Source organism: Pelophylax lessonae (assembly GCF_965119305.1).
Source record: "Pelophylax lessonae genome assembly, chromosome: 4".
NCBI classification, from domain to species: Eukaryota; Metazoa; Chordata; class Amphibia; order Anura; family Ranidae; genus Pelophylax; species Pelophylax lessonae.
Genome location: NC_138771.1, coordinates 557,067,849 through 557,092,023, shown reverse-complemented (window position 1 = coordinate 557,092,023; position 24,175 = coordinate 557,067,849). Strand labels below are relative to the sequence as shown.

The 24,175-nt window shown below is 42.4% G+C and overlaps 1 protein-coding gene across 1 annotated transcript in view; it reads left to right on the top strand.

The window, feature by feature from the left end:
* Positions 1-1,642: 1,642 nt before the first annotated feature.
* LOXL2 (lysyl oxidase like 2) overlaps positions 1,643-24,175 on the top strand; it is a 63,593-nt gene continuing 41,060 nt past the window's right edge. The window contains exons 1-6 of the mRNA XM_082253159.1: positions 1,643-2,030; positions 3,527-3,702; positions 13,656-13,867; positions 14,446-14,653; positions 16,341-16,524; positions 18,897-19,048. Coding sequence (XP_082109285.1) covers positions 1,694-2,030; positions 3,527-3,702; positions 13,656-13,867; positions 14,446-14,653; positions 16,341-16,524; positions 18,897-19,048 — 1,269 coding nt within the window. The 5' untranslated portion in view covers positions 1,643-1,693. The remainder of the gene's footprint in view (positions 2,031-3,526; positions 3,703-13,655; positions 13,868-14,445; positions 14,654-16,340; positions 16,525-18,896; positions 19,049-24,175) is intronic.

Below are 24,175 nucleotides of genomic sequence, written 5' to 3'. Positions count from 1 at the left end.
CAGTGCGCTCCGAATTCCATGCGATCTCTGTGATCGCACAAAGGTGAACCGGCAGTCAAGAAGCATGTAATCTGGTGATCCTGGAACACATCTGCTGGAGATGCTGGGACACCCGCTTTCTGCATCTCACACACAAAAAATCTGATTTAAAAACAGATGTCAACTAACCACCAATAAGATTTAAATCTGCCATGGAAGGTTAAAGGATAAGTTCCCATTTTGTAACATGTTACATGTTACACTCATATTTAGGGTGTAGCATATAACATGTTACAAATATTCTGGCACCCCCCTGATTCTCTGTTTTGGCGGCGAGTGGGGGATCTTTTCCCCCACTCGCTGCCACAATCAACAGAAAAAAACCGGCCCTGCGGAGATCTGTCCGACCGCATTATCCATTCACAGTGTTCTGTGAATGAATAGACTACAATTGTTGGCTTGTAGTTCTCAATGAACTACCACGGTGCTGTTGAGCGCTCTGGTAGTTCATTGATTCTTCCTGTAAAACTGCCTGCTCGTACGATGTACAGACAAGCCAGCTTACACTGACAGTCTGAAGGAGACCTGCATGGCATTAGCGATCTACTGATCGCTGGTACAATGCTTTCCAGGCTCCTAAAAAAAAAATAGTACATGCACATTTTTCTACCTGCAAAAAATGTGGTTATTTTTGTTTTTTAAAAAGGTGAACTTATCCTTTAATCTCTTGTGGACCACCCCATGCACATATACTGCGGCAGTGCAGTCCTCCTGGGCAAAATCACATACCTGCCAGTGACCCGCTCCTGCTGTGATTAGACACAGTGGGAGCTAATCAGCGGACCCTGATGTTCACCAGCACCCCAATTGTTCCTGAGAGAGGCAGAACAGTGGTCTGTCAGAGAGGAAGATGGAAATCTTGTGTTTCTGCTAAGCTGGAACAGAGATCTCTGTCTTCCCCCAGTCAAAACACCCTCCCCCCCCCACAGTTAGAAAGCACTTCCAGCGAACACATTTAACTCTTTGATTGCACCTGATGTTAACCCCTTCGCTGCCGGTGTCATTAGTACAGTGCATTTTTTTTTTAGCATTGATCACTGTATTGGTGTCACCGGTCCCCAAAAAGTGTTACTTAGTGTCAGATTTGTCCGCCGTAATGTTGCAGTCCCACTAAAAATCGCTGATCCCCACCATTACTAGTAAAAAAACTGAAAAATTCCATAAAAATATCCCATAGTTTGTAGACGCTATAACTTTTGCACAAACCAATCAATATAGGCTAATTGGGATTTTTTTTTTACCAAAAATATGTAGCAGAATACATATTGGCCTAAACTGATGAAGAAATTCGATTTTTACATTTTTTTATTGGATATGTTTTAAAGCATAAAGTCAAAATTATTATTATTTTTCTTCAAAATTGTCTGTCTTTTTTTGTTTATATCGCAAAAAACCACAGAGGTGATCAAATTCCACCAAATCTAAGCTCTATTTGTGGGAAAAACAGAAGAACACATTTTAAAATATCTGACAGAATTTTCTTCCTCTAGCACACCTGCATTATTTACTGGATATCATTAGTAGGCCACTGAATGCCTTCATTTGTTGCCTTAACCTGCTTAATGATGTGAAAAATGAGCACAGACTTTTGGTATAACCTTGCTGCTCTTTCTTGTTCTAGGCTTGCAGTCAGAGCTGGTGTCATTTCTAAACCATGTTGGTGGTTCCTGCATTCCTCGTCTTCCTTACACTATCTGTACCTGCACTGGGGCAATATGAGCACTGGCAGTATTATCCCGAATATCACGCGCAACAAGCACCTGCTCCACAGCCAACAGAGCCACCCAAGCCTCCCCAGAAAGTCCACGTTCGTCTAGCAGGAGAGAAACGCAAGCACACTGAAGGGAGAGTGGAAGTTTACTATAAAGGGGAGTGGGGCACTGTGTGTGATGATGATTTCTCCATCCATGCTGCTCATGTCATCTGTAGAGAACTAGGCTTTATGGAGGCATTATCATGGGCACCAGGCTCCAAGTATGGCAAGGGAGATGGTGAGTACATTTGAAATGCAACATGTGATCCAATTTTGTTCCCAGATAGACAGGGTATGCTATATGTCTACATCTACATAAATTCTATAATACAAGAAAAAACAGGCATAGCCGTGGATGGTATGTAGACAAATAGGAACATACATAACACTGGTACTAAAATCAAAAAGATTTCTTACAACACTGACAAAAAATTACACAGACAAAAAACACTACAAAATGTAAAATATGTCTATTTTTGGTTCATATTGGATGAAAAAATATAGAGAACCTCCACATGCAAACTCAACGCGTTTCAAAAGTTCTTCTTTGGGAATACATGTGAGTAAAATCAGCAAATGCTGGAACTCTTAACACTTGTTTTCAAACATATATTGATGGATAATCTACTGCTGGAATTGTCATCCAATAACAGAACTTCATCACAGAAGGAAATAGACATGGAGGAGCAGGTTCCACTATCAGCCATCAAGCACTTATGGTCTCCAGCACAGTGTTAGATAGTATCAGAAACTTGACCATCATTGATTAAATTTACGAATCATACAATACCATATAAAGAGGGAGGTCAATAGTCCATAAAGAGTGATGGAATGACCACTATAGAAATAAGGAAAAACATGCGAAGAAATCCCGCCAACCATTACAGACAGAGAACCAGTAACCCATACATCATAACATAATTGGTAGAGTAGATAACATGATTGTCAAAGGTGCAACAGACGTAGTTACAAATTAGGCCACATTACATTTTTTGTCTGTGTAATTTTTAATCAGCGTTGTAATAAATCTTTTTGATTTCAGTACCAGTGTTATAAATGTTCCCATGTGCCTACACACCACCCACAGCTATGACTGTTTTTTAATGTATGAAATGCAACATGGTGCAATAATTTACGCCTGTATGCTTATAGTGGCATAGTGCACAAAGGTTTTATTATACTTTTGCCAACTTTACCCTCTACATTCCTAATGATATGCATTACAAACAAATTCCAATTTTAGAGCATATATATTATACATTATTTTCATATTTTTTGCTGTTGCTATTTTAAGAGCTATTGTACCAACTAGGCATTTGCATGAATCCTGTCGTAAATTTTAATTCCAGTCGTAAATAGGCAGAAGTGACGCGATTACGCTCTACGCATTTTGTCGATGTGACGGCATCAGGAGCAGCAGGCTGCTTCTGATGACGGTAAAATTACAGGAAATTATAGATTATTTTTAAATGTGTATTAAACCCACTATAACATCGGTGCATTATGTTGGTCTGACTAGAGTAAACTAAACTGTAATTGGTTACATTTTATGATTGCTTCTTGTACTGCTTTGTTGAATATGGTCATTGGAACATTTGCATGCAGACACATTGAAGACCCTGAGCAGTGACAGTCTAACAGTTTTGTGGTCGGAAGTTGGGCACACCTGCAGTTCACCGTAACATATCACTGTGATAACATATATTTAATTTTGTCCCTCTCCTATTTCCTCAGGTCCCATCTGGCTGGACAACGTACACTGCAATGGCAGAGAGAACAGCATTGCCTCCTGCAGCTCTAACGGCTGGGGGGTATCGGACTGCAAGCACAGCGAGGACGTCGGCATTCAGTGCAGCGACCGCAGGATCCCTGGGTACAAATATGATAATGCTTTGGTGGAGCGGCTGGAGGTGAGGACTGTGGAGAAAACAACACACCTAGGAATTGTAGATGGAGATATGAGATATTTTGTAATACTTCATTCAGTGTTAATTCATAGAACGAAGGCAGTGAACTTATATATCACTAGTGAAATGGAAGACATAGTTCATATAGGCAGAAAGACATAGACGCCAACAAAAAAAGCATTTTTTTAAAGCAGACATTTTCTGATTGGTTTCTGTACATTACGGGTTCATTAAAGCTAGGCCAGGAGATGGGCTGTCCTTTCTTTTAGCTTCAGGTCCTTAAGGCCTACCATAACAGTGATAACAAATGTCCCGGGAGGTCCAGAGGGAATGAAGGGTTTGCTCTGACTCCCGTGAGGATGAGGCTTGACTGGACTGCCTGTGGCAAAGTCACTATTTCCATTAATCATCAGCTTTGTGTATCATGCATTACACCAAATGTATTTCATTTTCTAACTGTCCAGCCTGAAACCAGCTCTAATCCCATCTGTACACACAGCCCAAATATCTATTCCATATCCAGCCTATACAAATACTGTGTGTGATATACACTACATGTAACATACAGTATACCCTTATACCATTCCGCACATTCACTGTCACACTTTATCAAAACGTGTCACTCATACACAACTTGTACAGTGCCTTGCAAAAGTATTCGGCCCCCTTGAAGTTTTCGACCTTTTGCCACATTTCAGGCTTCAAACATAAAGATATAAAACTGTAATTTTTTGTGAAGAATAAACAACAAGTGGGACACAATCATGAAGTGGAACGAAATTTATTGGAAATTTCAAACTTTTTTAACAAATAAAAAACTGAAAAATTGGGCGTGCAAAATTATTCAGCCCCCTTAAGTTAATACTTTGTAGCGCCACCTTTTAATGTGATTACAGCTGTAAGTCGCTTGGGGTATGTCTCTATCAGTTTTGCACATTGAGAGACTGAAATTTTTGCCCATTCCTCCTTGCAAAACAGCTCAAACTCAGTGAGGTTGGATGGAGAGCGTTTGTGAACAGCAGTTTTCAGTTCTTTCCACAGATTCTCGATTGGATTCAGGTCTGGACTTTGACTTGGCCATTCTAACACCTGGATATGTTTATTTGTGAACCATTGCATTGTAGATTTTGCTTTATGTTTTGGATCATTGTCTTATTGGAAGACAAATCTCCGTCCCAGTCTCAGGTCTTTTGCAGCCTCATCAGGTTTTCTTCCAGAATGGTCCTGTATTTGGCTCCATCCATCTTCCCATCAATTTTAACCATCTTCCCTGTCCCTGCTGAAGAAAAGCAGGCTCAAACCATGATGCTGCCACCACCATGTTTGACAGTGGGGATGGTGTGTTCAGGTTGATGAGCTGTGTTGCTTTTACGCCACACATAATGTTTTGCATTGTTGCCAAAAAGTTCGATTTTGGTTTCATCTGACCAGAGCACCTTCTTCTACATGTTTGGTGCGTCTTCCAGGTGGCTTGTGGCAAACTTTAAACGACACTTTTTATGGATATCTTTAAGAAATGGCTTTCTTCTTGCCACTCCTCCATAAAGGCCAGATTTGTGCAGTATACGACTGATTGTTGTCCTATGGACAGAGTCTTCCACCTCAGCTGTAAATCTCTGCAGTTCATCCAGAGTGATCATGGGCCTCTTGGCTGCATCTCTGATCAGTCTTCTCCTTGTATGAGCTGAAAGTTTAGAGGGACGGCCAGGTCTTCGTAGATTTGCAGTGGTCTGATACTCCTTCCATTTCAATATTATCGCTTGCACAGTGCTCCTTGGGATGTTTAAAGCTTGGGAAATCTTTTTGTATCCAAATCCGGCTTTAAACTTCTCCACAACAGTATCTCTGACCTGCCTGGTGTGTTCCTTGTTCTTCATGATGCTCTCTGCGCTTTAAACGGACCTCTGAGACTATCACAGTGCAGGTGCATTTATACGGAGACTTGATTACACACAGGTGGATTCTATTTATCATCATTAGTCATTTAGGTCAACATTGGATCATTCAGAGATCCTCACTGAACTTCTGGAGAGAGTTTGCTGCACTGAAAGTAAAGGGGCTGAATAATTTTGCACGCCCAATTTTTCAGTTTTTTATTTGTTAACAAAGTTTGAAATATCCAATAAATTTCGTTCCATTTCATGATTGTGTCCCACTTGTTGTCGATTCTTCACAAAAAATTACAGTTTTATATCTTTATGTTTGAAGCCTGAAATGTGGCAAAAGGTTGCAAAGTTCAAGGGAGCCGAATACTTTTGCAAGGCACTGTACATCCATGGACCTCCCCTACTGTATATAACATCTTGTTTGTCGTGTACCTCTCTGATATACCATACGGTATATTCAGGTAATTCTTTTATATACCATCCTGACCATCCACGCTCCTCTCTTATATACACTCATGTACTTCCATGTGCCTCTCTTATATACCATCTTTTACATTCATGTACCATCCTCATATACCATATTGTACATCAAGGTCCTTCCCTCATATACCATCCTGTTCATTGATGTACCTCTCCAATATACCATCTTGTACATTTATGTATTTTCCTCATATACCATTCTGTAAATCCATGTACCTCTCTTATATACCATTCTGTTTCATCCATGAACCTTTCCTATATACCATCCTTTACATCCATGTACCTATCCTACCATCTTGTTTATCCATATACCTCCCTTATATACTTACCCATGTATCCAGGTGCCTCTCCTATATACCATTCTGTTTTATCCATGTACCTTCCCTATATACCATCTTGTACATCCACGTGCCTCTCCTATATTCCATCCTTTACATCCATGTACCTCTGCTATATACCATACTTTACATCCATGTACCTCTCCTATATACTATTCTGTACATCCATGTACCTCTCCTATATACTATTCTGTACATCCATGTACCTTCCTCATATACCATCCTGTACAGCCTTGTCCCACTTTCATATACAATACATTACATCTATGTACCTTCTTCATATACCATTATGTACATCCATGTACCTCTCATATACCATATGTGCTGTGCATCTAAGTACATTGTCCTGTACATGTGTGTACCCCTATGTTGTACATTACATGTGTTGTTCTTATATTACTTCCATACACCACTGCACATGCACATACTGTACCTGCAGTCATAAAGTATTTGCTGATTCTGAACACAGCTTTCCAAAGTTCCCCAATGCCCATATGTTAAATACAAGTATACAGTGAGAGCGTTATATGAAAAGAAATGGTGGGCTTGAGTGAACATGCCCAGTATCCTTCATAGGATACACATGTGCTGTATGACAGGTCTCCTCTGTGTACTTGCTGTTACTGTTGCTCCATATAATATGTGAGCTGTCAGAGGCTGCAGTGTGTGGGTCTGTGTTTACTCTTCTCCTGCAGTTCTCACCAGTCCAAGGTAATCACACCTAGTGTACAGTACACACATATTATTACACAACGCACTTAGTACAGAGTGCTGTATTGTGCGTCATGTATACTGTGCGCTGGGTTTTCCCTCGCTGTGACAGACACTCTGCTCCTTTCAGCTGTCTATCATGTTAAGATTGAATCTATTATTCCCCTGACGTTCTTCCATTTTGTTACTCCGATGGGTTTTACCATGATGTGCCATTTGCTTTAGGTGTGGCCATGCCAACGCAGTCTGAGCTGTGTTTACACAATGTGCCCAGGCTGTACTTGACTGAACCCAGCGTCTGAGCCCAGAGTGGTTGGTCTGGGTGTCCTACAAAACGTCTGGGTCACAAGTTCAAGAAGTGCGTCTTCTGCCGAAAATATGTTTACTCAGAGCGTGGTCAAAGCTAAAAGAGCTGTGTATACATAGCTGACATTTTGCAGGTCATGTGTACACATCTGCACAGAGGGTTTATGTATGTGTGTGAATATATTTAGAGTCTAGGTTCACCTCCCACCACCACCATGTGTTTGTGAATACAACTACCTCAAACTATTTTATTATATCATGTAGCCAGTTTAGTGAATCAGACTGTTTAAAACATAATGGGGGGATTTACTAAAACTGGTTCACTCAGAATATGGTTTAGCTGTGCATGGTAGCCAATCAGCTTCTAACTTCAGTTTGTTCAATTAAGCTTTGACAAAAAAAAAATGGAAACTGCTTGGTTTCTATGTAGTGCTGCACCATGTTTTGCAGTCTCCAGTTTTAGTAAATCTCCCCTGATATGTTGTTTACAGTTGTAGTAGCGCTACCTGTGCCTATGTTTTGTATATGCTCCTTTATATATCTGCCTGTACTAAGTACTCTGTATTGGTCTGCCTCTAGTAGGTACTCCCTCTGGGTCTGCCTTTACCAAGAAATTTGTATGGGTCTGCCTGTAATATGTACACCCTTTGTGCCTGCCTGCACTAAGTACCCTGTATGGACCTGCCTACAGTAAGTACTGCCTCTATCCCTGCCTTTGCAGTACTCAATATGAGCCTGCCTGTAGTAGGTACTTCCTCTGTGCCTATCTATACGAAGTACTTTGTATGGGCTTGCCTGTAGTAGGTACTCCCTCTGTGCCTATCTATACAAAGTACTTTGTATGGGCCTGCCTGTAGTAGTAACTCCTTCTGCGCCTTCCTGTACTAAGTACTCTATGGGCCTGCCTGTAGTAGGTACTTCCTCTGTGCTTGTGTGTACTGAGAACTATATATAGGTCTGTGTAAAAGGCAACCTTTTTTTAACCTGCCTTTACCAAGCACTTGGTATAAGCCTGCCTTTAAAAGTGCTTTGTGTGCGCCAACCTGTAGTATTTTCTGCCTTTGTGCCTGCCAGTAGTAAGTATTCTCTGTGTTATTGCCTGTAGTAAGGGCTCTGTGTGTCCCCGCCTGTAGTACAGTAAGTGCTCTGTGTACCTTACTGTAATAAGTGCTCTATGTGTGCCTGCCTGTAGTAATGGCGCTTTTCCACTGCATGGAACCGAACGGTTCGGCTCCCTTTTGCGCTTTTCCACTGCATGGTACCGAATGGTATGGGTTAGAACGGTGCGGTACGGTACGGCGGCGCTTTTCCACTACATGGAACCGAACGGTACGGCTCGCTTAAACAGTACCGCCTCAGTTGTGGTTCCAAGAGGGCCTTATCGGTACCATATCCCACAATCCTTTGCATGCAGCCTTGACTGTTTGTCAATACTAGCCACTGATTGGTCAGAGAATCGTTGTTATCCCACCCACTTTACTTTAGTGGAAAAGCAAACCGTACCAAACCGTACCGAACCGTTCCAACACCGTACTAGGCGATACCATGCAGTGGAAAACCAAACAGAGCCAAGCAGGGCCGAGTGGAGCCGAGCCGGTACTTGCAGTAGAAAACAGCCATAAGTGTTCTGTGTGTGCCTGCCTCTAGTAAGCACTTTGCGCTTTGCCTTCCTGTAGTGAGTACACTGTGTGTACCTGACTGTAGTAAGCATTCTGTGTGTACCTGCCTTAATAAGCACTGTGTGTGTGCTTGGCTGTAGCAAGAGCTCCGTGTTTGCCTGCCCATAGTAAGTGCTCCGTGTGTGCCTGCCTTAGTAAGGGCTCTGTTTTTGGCTGCCAGTAGTTAATGTTCTGTATTAGTCTACCTGTGGGTTTATTTGCTTGTAGTTTGAAGTAGGTGCTCATTGTGAATTATGTATATTTAATGCTTGTAGTATGTCTGTCTGTATTTGTTGGTTCCTATGAGAAGGTGCTGTCTATTTAGTTATCAGAAGTATAAGCCCTGAAGCCCTGGAATTAATGAGCGGTCTCTCTTAATGCTTGCAAACCATTTTCCCTGTTTTATATGTGGCATTTGCACTATGTAGCTGAAAATAGGAAAAGGAATTGATAATTACTCTCGAAAATATATTTATTTCCTTTACACAGATGTGCCATGAAGCTGTGTGGCCGTTTAGGGGTGCATTGTGGTCTGGTGAAGTGGGGTAAGAATTTAAATGTGTGTATGCTAGCTGGAACAGTCCTTTCCTAATGTGTGTCTTGTGTTCTACAGTATATATGACTATATGCTTTAATAGAGGAGTTCCTCCCAGTGTGTAGAAGTGGAAAGGAGCTGCTTGTGTGACTGGGATAAGGAGGAGCAAATGGTATGCTTAAGGGATGGGGAGTTTTTAGTGTGCATGAATAGAGGAGGAGGAATATCCTACCCTGCATGATCGGGTACATGGGAAGCTTATTATATGCCTGAAAGAAAGTGGAGCTCCCTGTGTGTCTGGATAAAGGAGGAATCCAATGGGTGCTCACCATGTGGCTGGAGGTGGAGCTCAATGAGTGGCTGGGTGGAGGTGATACTCAATGTTTGGCTTGGTGGAAGTGAAACTCAGAGTGTCGCTGGGTCGAGGTGGAAGTCAATGTGTGGCTGGGTGGAGGTGGAACTCAATGAGTGGTTAGGTGGAGCTCGATGTGTGGCTCATTGCATGACTGGGTGGAAGTGGAGCTCACTGTGTGATTGGATTGAGAAGAAGCTTACTGTGTGATTGGATAGAGGAGAAGCTCATTGTCTGTCTGTGTGGAGGTGGAGCTGAATGAGTGGCTGAGTAGAGGTGGAATTCAGTGCGTCGGTGGGTGAAGGTAGAGCAGTTGGGTGGAGGTGGAACTCAATGTATGGCTGGGTGGAGGTAGAGCTGATGCGTTGCTGCATGGAAGTGGAATTCAATGTGTGGTTGGGGGCAGGTGAAGCTTATTGAGTGGCTTGGAGGAGGTGGAGCTCAATGAGTGGCCTGAAGGAGGTGGAACTCAATGGGTGACTGGATGGAGGTTTGGATTCAATGTGTGGTTGGATGGAGGTGGAACTCAATGGTGGATGGAAGAAGTTAGAGCTTGATGTGTGGCTTGGTGGAAGCGTAGTTCAATGTGGGACTGGGTGGAGGTCAAACTCAGTGCGTCATTCGATGGAATAGAAGATCAGTGTGTGGTTGGATGGAGGAGAAGCTCACCGTGGCTAGGTGGAGGTGGAGCTCAATGTGTGGCTCACTCTGGGGCTGGATATAGGTGGCACTCAGTGTGTTTGGATACTGAATCCAAGCTTCTGGTATGATATTTTTCTATGGCACATACAGTACAGAAATATGCTATGTTAAACAGAAGAAGCTTTAAAACCAGAAATGAATAATATGCTTGTGTTTTATGTTTTCCTGTATAATAAGATCCTCCCTGTAAAGAAATGGCACTTAGCATATTCATGATGTAATGGTCACACAATGTTTAAGCAGACATCTGGCTGGCACCTGCTCCATCTGCCAAGGTCATGTGGAGCGGAGTACTGGCTTTGCTCTTTTGGGTGTGCGAAACACAGGCAAGCTCAGATAGACCACTGTCACTAAATCTGATATGGACAGATGAGCTGACAGTCAAAGTGGATTACTGCACTTTTTACCATTCCATGACAAACAATCTGATTTCAGTTGGGGGAGTCGGATCAATAGAAGATTAACTTTAATTGGCTTTTGTGATACTGGGTTTTTGTACCTTGCACATGCCTTCCTTAATAAGTTTGAATGCTTCTGTGGTTGATTTAAACATCTATATGAAGGAGGTATAGTCTCTGTAAGTTAGGAAGTCTGTCTTCAATGTGGTAGTCAAGTTGAAGCTTCCAGAGGACTAAGGACTTCCTTCCCACCCCAGTGTCAAACTGCTTGGTGCCTGATTGTCCAGTCATCGCCCATGTTTCTTTGCATCCAGAAGCTGATTGGAGCAGTGAGAGATTGAAGGGAATGTGAATGTGTTGAATTAAAAATAAAGTGGATCTTCACTGCATCTGAGCACCACAAACCAAACCACAAACTCTATTTAATTCATTTTTAATATTCAAGGCAAATTCCCCCATCCGTCCAGGTCTCTATGCTTTATTTTGGTGAGAAATCACTTTAAAAAACACCCCCTACCATTTCTGGCTGTGGCCATCTTGAGCAAGGGCAATTGATTCATGTAGCATTTACTTCCTGCCCTTAGCTCAAGTATGCATGCAGGAGAGTGTGCTTAGCTGAAAAATAGCCTCCTCTCCTCCCCTTCTGAAGACTCTTGGGATGTATGACATAATTTGCCTAGGTCAGAAACCAGGAAGTAACTAAAGAAATGTAACAAAAAAACGTTTAAAACAGCAGCATAAGAATTAAAAATAATCAATGTTGATTGGGAGAGTGAAGTTCCACCTTAAGGGCTAAACTGTACAGTCAACACTTTATATATGTTATACTGTGTGTTGTTCATTGGAACTTTCGATGATGCCATCTTTGACTTGACTAATTTACTTTGAAAGATCTAATAAGACACTTCCTCATACTACTGTAGTTAGGGGATGATCATTCCCAAAAACAACAATCTTTCACTATGGCAGTCATTGCATGCTCCTAGGTTGAGATGCCATCCAACATCTGATGATGAATGATTTGCATGGCAGAATGTTTTGGATGTGTTGCATTGCATGAGATGCTAATCTTTAAAGGCACCTTAAAAGATAATAGAAAATAATATTTAACCTTTATTTGTGTTTAATTTCACACATTCCTATACATTTTTTTAAACTAACAAATGTTCATGTCTGTGAATGGTCTACTTCTAATTGGACGTTTTCCTAGCACATGCGCATTACAATATCTTTGAGTTTCTACATTTATGACTACATTTATTGTTAGACTTTCATTTGTTTTTTGGCCTACTATGGTTGGAAACGTTTGTTGATTTAAGTGTTGGAAAATTGAATGAAAACGAACAATGTAAAGATGGGTATGACCACATTTACCTCCACCTGCGGTTCTGATAACATTAGTAAAGACTGGTTCTTTGTAGTGGAGTATATCAGCCTTTTTCAACCAGGGTGCCCAGACGCCCTGGTGTGCCTTGAGGTTCCTTCAGGGGTGCCTTGGCAAAATGCCTACAAATTGCCCAAAAATTCTATACAAGCCGGCGTGTGGATGAAGGCTTCCTTTTTTGGTAAATTAAGTCACAGGTTTTCATTGTGCCCCATTACAACCTTCCAGCTGCCGGTGTCCTAATGACCAATGGTCATGGACAATGTCAGTCGCCTGCATAGCATCCTTGTTTGACCCTCCCCTGCCCCTCTCCACAAGCGTTGGCATCATATTAGCTGAGTGATGAAGAAAAACTAACTGAGAAGAGAAACATTGGAATACTAGTCAGTACTAGTTTGCAAAAGTTTATTTGCTTTGCAAGAATAAATCACCTCTAATGGTAGGTGTCCTACTTGGACTTGTGGATGTTGCTGCATTGTGTAAAACTATTAGAATAGCTGATACACTTTAGAACGGGGCACCTCTAGACTGTCCATCATTTTAAAGGATGCCTCGAGATTGTCCATAATTTTTAAAGGGTGCCTTGACTGAAAAAAAGATGAGAAACACTGGACTATATAATATGTAGATGATGTATATTTGCCTTATGATGATGATCGTGATGACAATAAAACAGTAGATCTTAGTGAACTGTTGATAACTAAGCAGGGCCATATGTTTGGCAGAATGGAGGAATGAGCCAGTGAAACCATCCATGTGTTATTGCAACCTGTACTTAGAGGATATTTTTATATTTTTACAGACAGGCAATTTTTAGTCCCAGATAAAAATTCTGCTGAAATTTTCAGTTTCTGCTGACCATCAGTCTGGTCCACGCACCTGTTTATACACCAGCTCCAATATAAGGAGCCATTATATTACGCCGCTTTGTACACAACCGATATTGACTTGGAACGTAGGTTGAAGATTTCTTTAATATTCACTCCTACAAGTGATTAGGTCTTGGAATTTGAGGAAATAAGACAGCAGCTGGTAAAAAAATGATTTCTCTATAATTAGAGCTGCCCTGACCTGCCATCAGAGACTGGATAGTACATTGCACCCACATGACAACGTTTCAGAAATATGTTTTATGGTTTAGCTCCTCTTTAATTATCCAGTACCACAGTTATGTCCTTCACCTATACCATGTTGCTGCATCCGCAGGTGCTGAACATTATGGTGGAAGATGTGCGCATCCGCCCCATCCTTGCCACATACCGCAAGCGTGTGCCTGTTACTGAGGGCTACGTGGAAGTCAAAGTTAATGACTACTGGAAGCAGGTGTGCGACACCCACTGGACCCAGAAGAACAGCAGAGTAATATGTGGCATGTTCGGGTTTCCAGGGGAGAGGAAATACAACCAGAAGGTCTACAAGTAAGTGAACATACAGTATAAAGGTAAAGATGTAGGCGCAGAGAATAATAATACAGTACAGGATGCAGCCACCCATAGCAATCAATCCAATTTTACATTTTATCAGTTTAGAGCAGACAAGTTACTGAAATAGATTTACAGTGAGACAGTCATTGTACCAACTAGCTCCACTTTCATTCTTACTTTCTCTACTTTCATATTACTGCAGTTGTGCAGACTGTCTAAATATGGCAGTGCAGTCCAATAACAATCAGACCTGATGAACTTTGATATCAGCTCTCAATAATTCATACAGAACTGGTCAGACACGCCCCTTCTCTGCAATATAAGTCTGAGTGAGAAGGCTTATGTTGAGGGGAGTGGCTGTTGTTTAGCTATGTCAGCACAGACCACTGCAGTGTTAGAGTTAAAAGCAGCTTTTTCAGTGCTAAAAAAATATAGATTTTAAAGCCTTTCCAATAAAAATTGGTTACAAATCATAACATGTGGAGGTACAGGACTGGAAGGAGAAAAAAGATAGCGAGATTTCAACTAAAGCTTTAAATAGTCACTAAATCAGGCTGATTTTTCTTTTCCAGAATATTTGCAACTCGTAAGAAGCACACCTACTGGGAATTCTCTGCTAACTGCACTGGAAATGAGGCCCATATATCCTCCTGCAGTGTTGGCAGTACTCCTTCAAACCTGACCTGTTATGATGGGGCTCCTGCAGTAGTCAGCTGCACCCCAGGAAGAGCCTTCGCCCCAAGTCCAAACACAGGCTATAGAAAGGCATTCCGTCAAGAGGTGCGGTCGATTTTACTTGTGTGTATGTTGGGGGAAAATCATTATTATTATTATACAGTTTATACAAAAGTGGCTTCCTTTTTTTTATATGAAAAGGAAAAAAATAGAGGTATGGGTGCTGCCATTATAGACTTGTTCTTATTGTTGCAGGTTCCGTGACTTTCATTTTAGTTCTAGATTTTCTACTTAGTAAGTCACTTATTCACAGCAAACATGCAGATGGTGGTGGGATGTCAGTTCTGCATACTTGTCCCCAGAGGCGTAACTAGAGCCTTCAGGGCCCCCATGCAAGAAATCACGAAGGGCTCCCCCGGACCCCTGGCCGTGGCCCTTCCCTTCAAGCCTGGGGCTCTTCCCACTGATCCTGGGGCCCTTTACTCTCATTGCGGGGCCCTTTATTACAGTCCCGCAGCGGGACCCTTTCACAAGTTCTGCAGTGGGCCCCCTTCCTGCCATATTGGGGCCTCCCCATGGTGGTGGAATGCCAGGGCCAGGTTGCAAGTGTGACCTTTGCGATCCTGGAAGTTCACCCACTGGTGTCAGTAGTTTTTATTTTTTGATATTTTAATTGTATTATTTTTATCATTTTATTTTATTTTTTTACAATGTCACTGACTATGACTCTGTCCATTCAGAAAAGGAAGGAGCTGGTAAATTACATATTTACTGACCCCTTCCTGGTTCTCTATTGTGACACATCCCCTGCAGCAGCCGGCAGGAGAGGGGAGGGAGCACAATGGAGGGGGGGCAGCACAGTGGAGGGGACGGGGGGGGGGACCAGGCAAGCACACAGGGGCCCAGAGACAGCAGAACACAAGTGAACTGGATAGGAGGAGTGGCGGGGGCAGCATGCAGAGGAACCAATCTCCTCCATTTTCCTCCTGCAGATACAGGAGGAAAAAGGAGGACAGTGATTTTTCTACATGCCACCCCCACCGCCCCTCATATCCAGGTGTACAGGGGAGCCACACAGACCCCCTGGAGCATGGGGCCCAGTTGCAATTGCAACCCCTGTATTTACGCCACTGCTTGTCCCTCTTTAAAGTGAACCTGTGCTTTGCCCCATGCAGGTCAAAGCAATAAGTTCAATCCTTAGCATTAGATATCCATCTTTCCATTACTTCCCTGCTGCTCTAATTAGTGTTGGGAGCGGTAGAAGCTGCTCTGTGTAAGCTACCAGTCTCTAAAGTCTTACTTTACACACAGCTAGAACGTGACTGCTGTGAATTGATAAATGGCCCAGCACTATCACATAAAGTGAGTCATATGAATTTCCATATCTGAAAACATTGGGTATTTTTTTTTTTTTATTCCTAGCAGCTCAACAAAACTTTAAGGGAGTGAATAAAAGGAGCTAAATCAAATCCATTTAAATGAACCTACCATAAGAAAAAACATGGGAGCTGAATGCTAGTTTTCTGGCTGTCATGCTGACCCTCTTGCTTCAGTACTTTTACCCATTGAACCAGAAATAAGATGATGTTCCTGATCTCCATATTTTTTCTATATCAGTCCTACTTCTGGCCAGACAGGTTCTATTTGAGATCTATGAAGAAATTGGTTAGACCAATAACACTGCGCAAACAGCTTCCCCAACATGGCTTCTCTGTTTGTTCTTAAAGCATTAAACCTGGTTATATTTATCATGTCTCATTTATGCTTTTATTTTTTTTACTGGATTTTGCAGCATCCATTGGTGCGCCTGAGGGGTGGGGCCAACACTGGAGAAGGACGAGTTGAGGTCTTGAAGAATAATGAGTGGGGAACTGTTTGTGATGATCGATGGAACTTGGTTTCTGCCAGTGTGGTCTGCAGGGAGCTTGGGTTTGGCAGTGCTAAAGAGGCTTTATCAGGATCACAGATGGGGCAAGGTAATATTATGTGTAAATGTGATTGGTTTTTCTGGGATACTTGACCAAATTAAACACATGCTTTAATTTCACGGTCCCTTGTAGATGTGAGCACAAGCCATTTAACAATTATATAGAATGAAAATTTCCATCAGGTCACATTGTTCCTTTGAGATAAGTCTGGAGAATGTCTGCTCAGAGTATAGAGATAGGCTGTCCTGGGACCAATCCTGTTTAATTTATTCATAAATGACCTAGAGGAGAGAATATCCAGCACAATCTTGGTATTTGCGGATGATACTAAACTAAGCATGCCAATATCTTCTATGCAGGATGTGGAAACCTTACAAGCAGACCTGAACAAAATAATGGGGTGGGCAACTACATGGCAGATGAGGTTTAATGTTGAAAAATGTAAAGTAATGCACTTGGGTGTCAGAAACACGAAAGCAAGCTACTCACTAGGGGGGAACCTCTGGGTGAATCTAAGATGGAAACGGACCTGGGGGTACTGGTGGACAACAAGCTTGGCAGTGGCATGCAATGCCAAACCGCTGCAAGCAAAGCCAACAAAATACTGGCGTGTATAAAAAAGGGGATTCACTCCAGAAATAAAGAGATTATTCTCCCACTCTACAAGACTCTGGTCCAGCCACATCTGGAGTATTCTGTCCAGTTCTGGGCACCGGTCCTCAGAAAGGATGTGCTGGAACTGGAGGGAGTCCAGAGAAGGGTAACAAAAATAATTAGGGAAATGGAGGACATCAGCTATGAGGAAAGGCTACAGGCATTGAACTTATTCTCTCTGGAGAAGAGACCTTGAGGGGGGATACGATATCAATGTACAAATACTATACTGGTGAGGACCCTAGCATAGGGAACAATCTATTCAGAGAAAGGGAATACAATAAGACACGTGGCCACTCACTAAAACTAGAGGAAATACGGTTTAACCTTAAAATACGTAAGGGGTTCTTTACTGTCAGAGCAGTAAGGATGTGGAATTCTCTTCCACAAGCAGTAGTATCAGAAGGGAGCATCGATAGTTTCAAAAAACTATTAGATGGGCACCTTAAAGACCACAACATAAAGGGGTATACAATGTATGGTTAACAGCAAACGCACACACACATCATTGGTTGAACTGGATGAACTGATGTCTTTTTTCAACCTCACAAACTATGTAAGATGTCCCAGATGGACTTCGCTACTTATGGCAATTAGAGAATAAGAGTCATACCAGGGAAATATTCTCAGCACATATCCTCACTGAAAACTGCTGCCACTACAGGCAAATGTTCTTTTTTTCATAAGTGTTCAGGCAACAATGGTTTAATCCCTGGATCTGACTAAGCTGCTTCCTGTCATTGTGGTCTGACTAGAGCTAATATACCTTGGGGTCTTTATAGCTCTCTGGACAATCATAGCAGAAAACTTTTAAAATTCCAAAGAAGTGACTAGGGGTTCCAGGGAATATTACAAGATTAAATTAACATGAAAACAGAAGTGCTAAAAAAATAGATGATAAATCAGACACATTGAAATAATTATCTAAAACGATGAGATATTTAAATGTGGCAAAGGAAACACCCCATCATAGGTATGCCAGATTTTCAGATTAGTTTGTGCATTTGGGCACCATGTATTGATATTCATGCCTATACCTGAGTGGATATTGTTGTACCTTGACAAAGCGTTCCTGAAAATTGTCAGAATATAGATCCTTGTAGAGCATGCTTGCAATATAACATGGAGTGCCGGAGTTTTTGCCTCTGTTGCTTTTGGCGTGAAGACCATGCTGTAAAAAATGAATACATATACACATTGGAGATTTCTTAATTGTCTGGTCAACTTGCATGAGTTTCCTTTCCAATGTAAGTCTTTACTGCCCCATTCACACCTGAGTGTAGTGGGAATGCGCATTCCTGCTCACCTTTTTTGGCTCGTTCTTCACACATTAAGGCATGTAATACCTAGAGCAGCTCATTCACTTCAATAGGCTGCCCTAGGCATGACAATTGCCCCAAAGTAGCTCCAGAACCTTTTTGGTCATGGAGCATTGAGTATTTTATCAATGCGCATTTTGACACGTTTGTAGCCCATTTTGGCGCATGACAAAGGTGCGACAAAACGCGCATCTGTTACCCACGCTTGGCGTGCCATTAACAATAAATGGCACTGCAAGTGTGACATGCAATTGCAGCGTTCGCAGAGTGTTTCCGAAAAGTGCGTCAAAATGCACATTTCTTTGTGTTTTCTGTGTGTTTAGGAAATTTTCAGGTGTGAATGCAGCCTACAGCCTGTGCACATACCGCAGTAGAAGGTCACAGTGTACGTAGCTAGTCATGTCTCTGAATTGTATAGAAAAATCACATGTCTCTGTGTCTCTGCAGGGATGGGCCACATTCACATGAGTGAGATCGAGTGCACCGGTTTTGAGAAGTCACTTATAGATTGCAAATTTAACATGCATACCCCCAGCTGTACCCATGAGGAGGATGCAGCAGTGAAGTGCAATATACCGGCCATGGGTTTCCAGAACCAGGTAAGAGCTCAGTCCAGCAAGATTACCATTGAAAGGTCAGGTATACAACGTATACAGGCACATATTTCTATTAATCATTTTCAAGCTGCCAAATGTGTGCACACTATAGAATTATACTGAACATGATTTTTATTAGAGATCACAACAGTGTGTAGATCTGCCTCAGAACAAGGACAGTTATAAAGGTGTCTGGGGGTCACAAAACTATGTAGTGGTCAAATTGGACATGGCTGAGTTTTGGAGTGACTTTTTGTAGCCGGCTACCCTCAGATAAACTGCACTCATTAAGTAAAAAAATGTAAATTTACTATCAAATACTTACCGTAATTTTTCTTTCCCGATGGACTCCATGGCAGCATAACGCTGAGTCAGAGGCCGCTTTCCGTAACTAGCCTACTTATGACTCTGGGAGGGACTCCTGCTGCCATGGAGTCCATCAGGACGGAAAATTACGGTAAGTATTTGATAGTACATTTTTTGTTTTCCTGACAGACGTCTATGGCAGTATACATTTGGGAACTAACTAGCTCAAAAAACAAGGGTGGGATGTCAGAAAACTAGGGTTTCAATCCTAGCCAACAAACCCTATGGATAGATATTGACAGCATAAGGAAGTTAGCGACACCTGACAAAGAGCCAGAACAGCTTTAATGGAAGACATGTCATCATCCTACAACTATTCCTGGCACCCTTTCACAGGGAGCCTACAAAGCCTACACACTCCTGGATGAGTGTGTGGTGACTAATTTCGTAGGAACCAAGCCCTAAGCTTTATAAGCCAAATGACTAGCTGGAATGGCCCATCCAGCAAAAATTCTGCATGACATCTCCTTCCAGCTGATTCTGCTAGAGAGAGTGACAAATATGTCTGATTAAAGCTGTAGCTTGAGCGCATGCTTGAAAAATCCCAATATACATGGCATGGAACCAGTTATTCTTGGTGGTCCTGCAAATGGGAGGAAGAAATCCTTTGTTCTCATAGAATGCCGAAGCCACCTCAGATTGCCACTAAGTATGGGTATAAACACTACCTGTACTGGGCAGAAAGCCACAAGGTTCCCTTTCGGGACAAGGCCCAGATCCCAGCAAATCTCCTGACTGAGGAAAATAACCCATAGAAAGGCTGCCTTCATGACTGAGACTTTACTAAAAACTGAACTGAAAGAGATTCCATCTGGAACAGCAATCTGTCAAGGAGCCTTAAGAGCCCTGATTCTGGCCAAGCTTCCTTCTGAGGATGTAGCCCTAGAGAGATTGACATCATGGCTCAATCCTTACTCGAACTGGACTGGGGGGGTATCCCATCTGGACCTGTAAGTCACCAAAGGATCCTTCCTAATCTAAAGCTGTGATATTGGCAAACTTCCTGTCTAAAGAGATAGCCCTTAGAGTGCATGTCGTCATAGCTCAGTCTTTACCCAGTTTGGACTGTAAAAAGATCTCATCTAGAGCCGGCATGGAAATCCAGAGCAAGAAGTAAACCCTGCCTAGAGAGTCTTGGTTATCTTTTGAGTCTCGGATGCAGCCCCCCCATCAAAGTATTGGATGAGTAAGGAATAGTCTACCCAGGAGAAATTGGAAATGACAGGGACTGCAGAGATGTGCCCTCTAAGAGCTTTAGGATCAGTTGAAGTCCAGAATGGACCTGACCAGAGGACTGAAGCAAAGAAAACAAAGAAGTTCAAATTGAACAAGCTCTATTTAAATCCTATTGTAGGATTTTTAGATAATAGCTTAGAGAAACAACAGCCAAGCCTAATTAGTGTCTTCCTGCCAAGATGAGAATGTGGAAGAGATGAACAAAGGTGGAATATTGCTCTTTACGACAGACGATCTCATACGATAGAAAGGACTTCAATCCGATACCCCAGTATCAAAGGGAGGAACCAAGGCCTGTTTGGTCAATAGGGAATTACTGCAAACATTGCCATGCTCTTGACAACAGATTCCCCCTGAAAAAAACTGTATTTGGATCAAACTGGAAAGCGTATGGCTTGTGAGACCTTTCCTGATCTGACAAAGTATCCGCACCTAGGGTTTGGCCCAGGCCCCTAGGGAAAAGATTTCCAGCTTGTAACAGTAGGAGATGCTACCAGATCTAACTCTGAAATTTTGTCCCGAGATAAAATCCACTTGGGGGGACCTGTATGTAGGAACCACTTCTTGCCCAATTGGGCCACAGAATATGGATTCTTCCCAGAAATTCTATGTAGACTCAAAAGAAATTAGGAAGATTCTACTCCACCCAAAATCACATTTGCTGGAACTGGAATTGCCATCCCTAGAGATGGTAAGAACCACATTGGCTAGCAGAACTTGCTTATTGTTCTTGGAGCAAAGGATTCCTCCTGGCACAGTCAGAGGCTTGAAGGTGGCCGATTGACCAACATGGTCTGAAGTGCTTGACCGGAAGGTTCAACTGTCCGAGACCAAAGCTGTATCTTCCTATCAGAAGAGGAACAACCAGGTACCCATAAGATATGTATGGGTGGCACAAATATGAAAAAGGCCAGTAAGCAACCTCTGCACCAGAAGGTGAGCTCTTTGCTGACTACTTGGTTGAGGACTTTTTCTCTCTTCAATTCTTTCTGGACTCAAGGCCGAAACTGCAGGAGCAAACCTTTTTGGAGTTAGACACTGACTCTTGAACTGCAGTCCTCTTCCATTCAACAGACATGTACTCTGAGGGAAGGTGGTCAAACTAAGCACAGCTCTTAGCTCTCAAATTAAGCTAGCCCTGGAAGGGGACTGTTTAGACTCTCAAACTGCAGACAAGATTGTCCCACTTGTAGAATCTACAAAAAACCTGCTCAAAGATGTTCCTCAGCTGCATATTCCTTTCAGGAATTGTTTGAAGAGAGTTAAATTGGCCAGTTGACTGGTCCTGCAAGGAAAAGCTTGACATTGTCAGAGTAGAGAATCCTTGCGCAGGGAGAGTTGTAGCAGACTTCTTTAGAGTGTCTTGACGACCCGTGGCAACCTGATGTTTTACCAACCAAGGCAAGAGTAGCAAAGTCCCAGTTTATGGTATGCATAATACACGTAGATCTGGAGACACTTAATAGCAAGTGTCCATTAGTCAGCTTTCCAAACACTAGTTTTAAGAGGCCCGCAGAAGGGCTGACAATCCAGGAATAGGATCAGTAAGGAAGACACTGCCCCCCTTCAGGTATGACCTGCTTAGAGCAGACAAGGCATAGAGGTATAAGGCTGCAGAGGACTTGTTGCAAAACTAAACAAATCTCTGTAAGTTTAAGGGAGAACTCCACATTGTTAAGAAAATAAATATTATAACATGTACAATTTCTACTCAAGCCATGCAGTAATTTATTAAATAACCTTTCCAATATAAACTGCAGCTGCTGAAGTTTCTTAAGCTGTTCAGAGAGACAAAGTTTGTTTGCTAGGTGAGAGAAAACCCCACTGTTAAAGGAATACGACCACAGCAGACTTCTCTACACAGGTGATTTCATTAGACAGAGCCTCCAACACAGAAAGAAAAACCTTGCTAAAACAAACAGATATCCGATCAGGACAGAAAGCAACTGCTCCCAACTTTGATAAAAATGCTACAATGCGCATCAGAGCATAGACATCTCCATAAGTTTTCATTTTGGTTACTATTTATTTATTTTTCTTTTCTAACACAAATGGAGTTACTCCCTAGCAGCCCGCATGGCGTCTGGTCCCTTCTGCTGACCTCAAGCGAAACATACTCACATTTCCTGGACCTCATCCACAGAGCAAATAATGCATCTGCAGGGTGACCCAGGTCCGAAGAACAGCAGAGCACACCGTCATGCTGGGCACACTTTAAAAGGTCACCCACTTTTAGCAGGGCATCGAACCTAGCACAACTGCTCACCATTGGCAGAGCTTCCGTTATTACAGGTGTCAATCTTCCACGCATGTGTGCCATTCACCACCCTGCTGTTAGCCAGGCATTTGGTGACTGTTGGAGCCATCCTGGAATTTCTGGACACCACAGGACGCTCCCAATATCCGCACGGCTGTCCCGCGTGAGAACCCAGTCGCCACATTTTTCCAAAAGGTAGGAAAGTTCATACAAAATAGTCCTTATGAGTGAGGAGGACAAAAAAGGCACAGGGTCCTATGGGGTAAGAGCGAGGGCGGGGCTACCTGAAGGTATGCTACCATGAAAATCTGTCAGGAAAGGTAGTTGCACATCGGGGGTAACCAAGTTTTTTTCCTTCCTGGGCCACATTGGAAGAAGAGGAATCATGTTGGGCCACACATAAAATACACTAACAATAAGAATAACTGATGAGCAGAAAAAGTCGGGCAGATCACAATTTTTTGTAATATTTTATATTTTAAAAGTAAAAGAAGGCAATATAAAATGAATGCGATATTTGCCACTATTTTTTATAAACTAACGCATCAATATCTGGTTGGATAGATGTAATAACAATTCTCAAGGGGCTCATCAAATATTTTGGTTTCTAATTTTGCCCTTAGTTTTCTTCATCCTTGAAAATAGTTGCTCAAAAATATAGGTGCTCCCGAAAACTGATGACATGAATAAGCCATGATTGTGCAGAGTGGGATATTCTTCTTTGGGAAAATAAAACTTATACAGGTCCAATAAAGAGGAACTGTCAATTTTTTATTTTTTTTGGTCGCATGTGTTCGCTAAGTGTAAATGCATTTTTACAAAAGAAATCCCCCCCAAAAAAATCAAAATTTTTATGTAAGTACGCTTTTGTGTAGGGCCGCATTCTTAGCCGTTGTGGGCAGCAGGTTGGACACCCCTGCTATCACCCCTGGATCACCAGGACCAGCAGTGATGTTTAAAAGAGAAGAATGAACAAAGCTTCTTTGGCCATGCTTTTCTTGTGGGTCACAGGAGTGCACTTATTTTGCTCTCCTGTAACCCAGAGTCAGCTTAAAGCGGGCTATTGCCCTCTATCAGCTGACATCACTGAGCCATTACGGCTCTGGAAGGATCATGACCCCCATATTGCTGGAAACAACCCAGCTGCCTGATTGACAACTGGCTCCAGGGGTCTCCTGCCCAGCGCTCCAGTAGGCACTGGCGGGTCAGAGTTACTGAATGCCACAGCTGTCCAATCTGAGCAGACCAAGTACTGAGCACTTGCTGGTCAT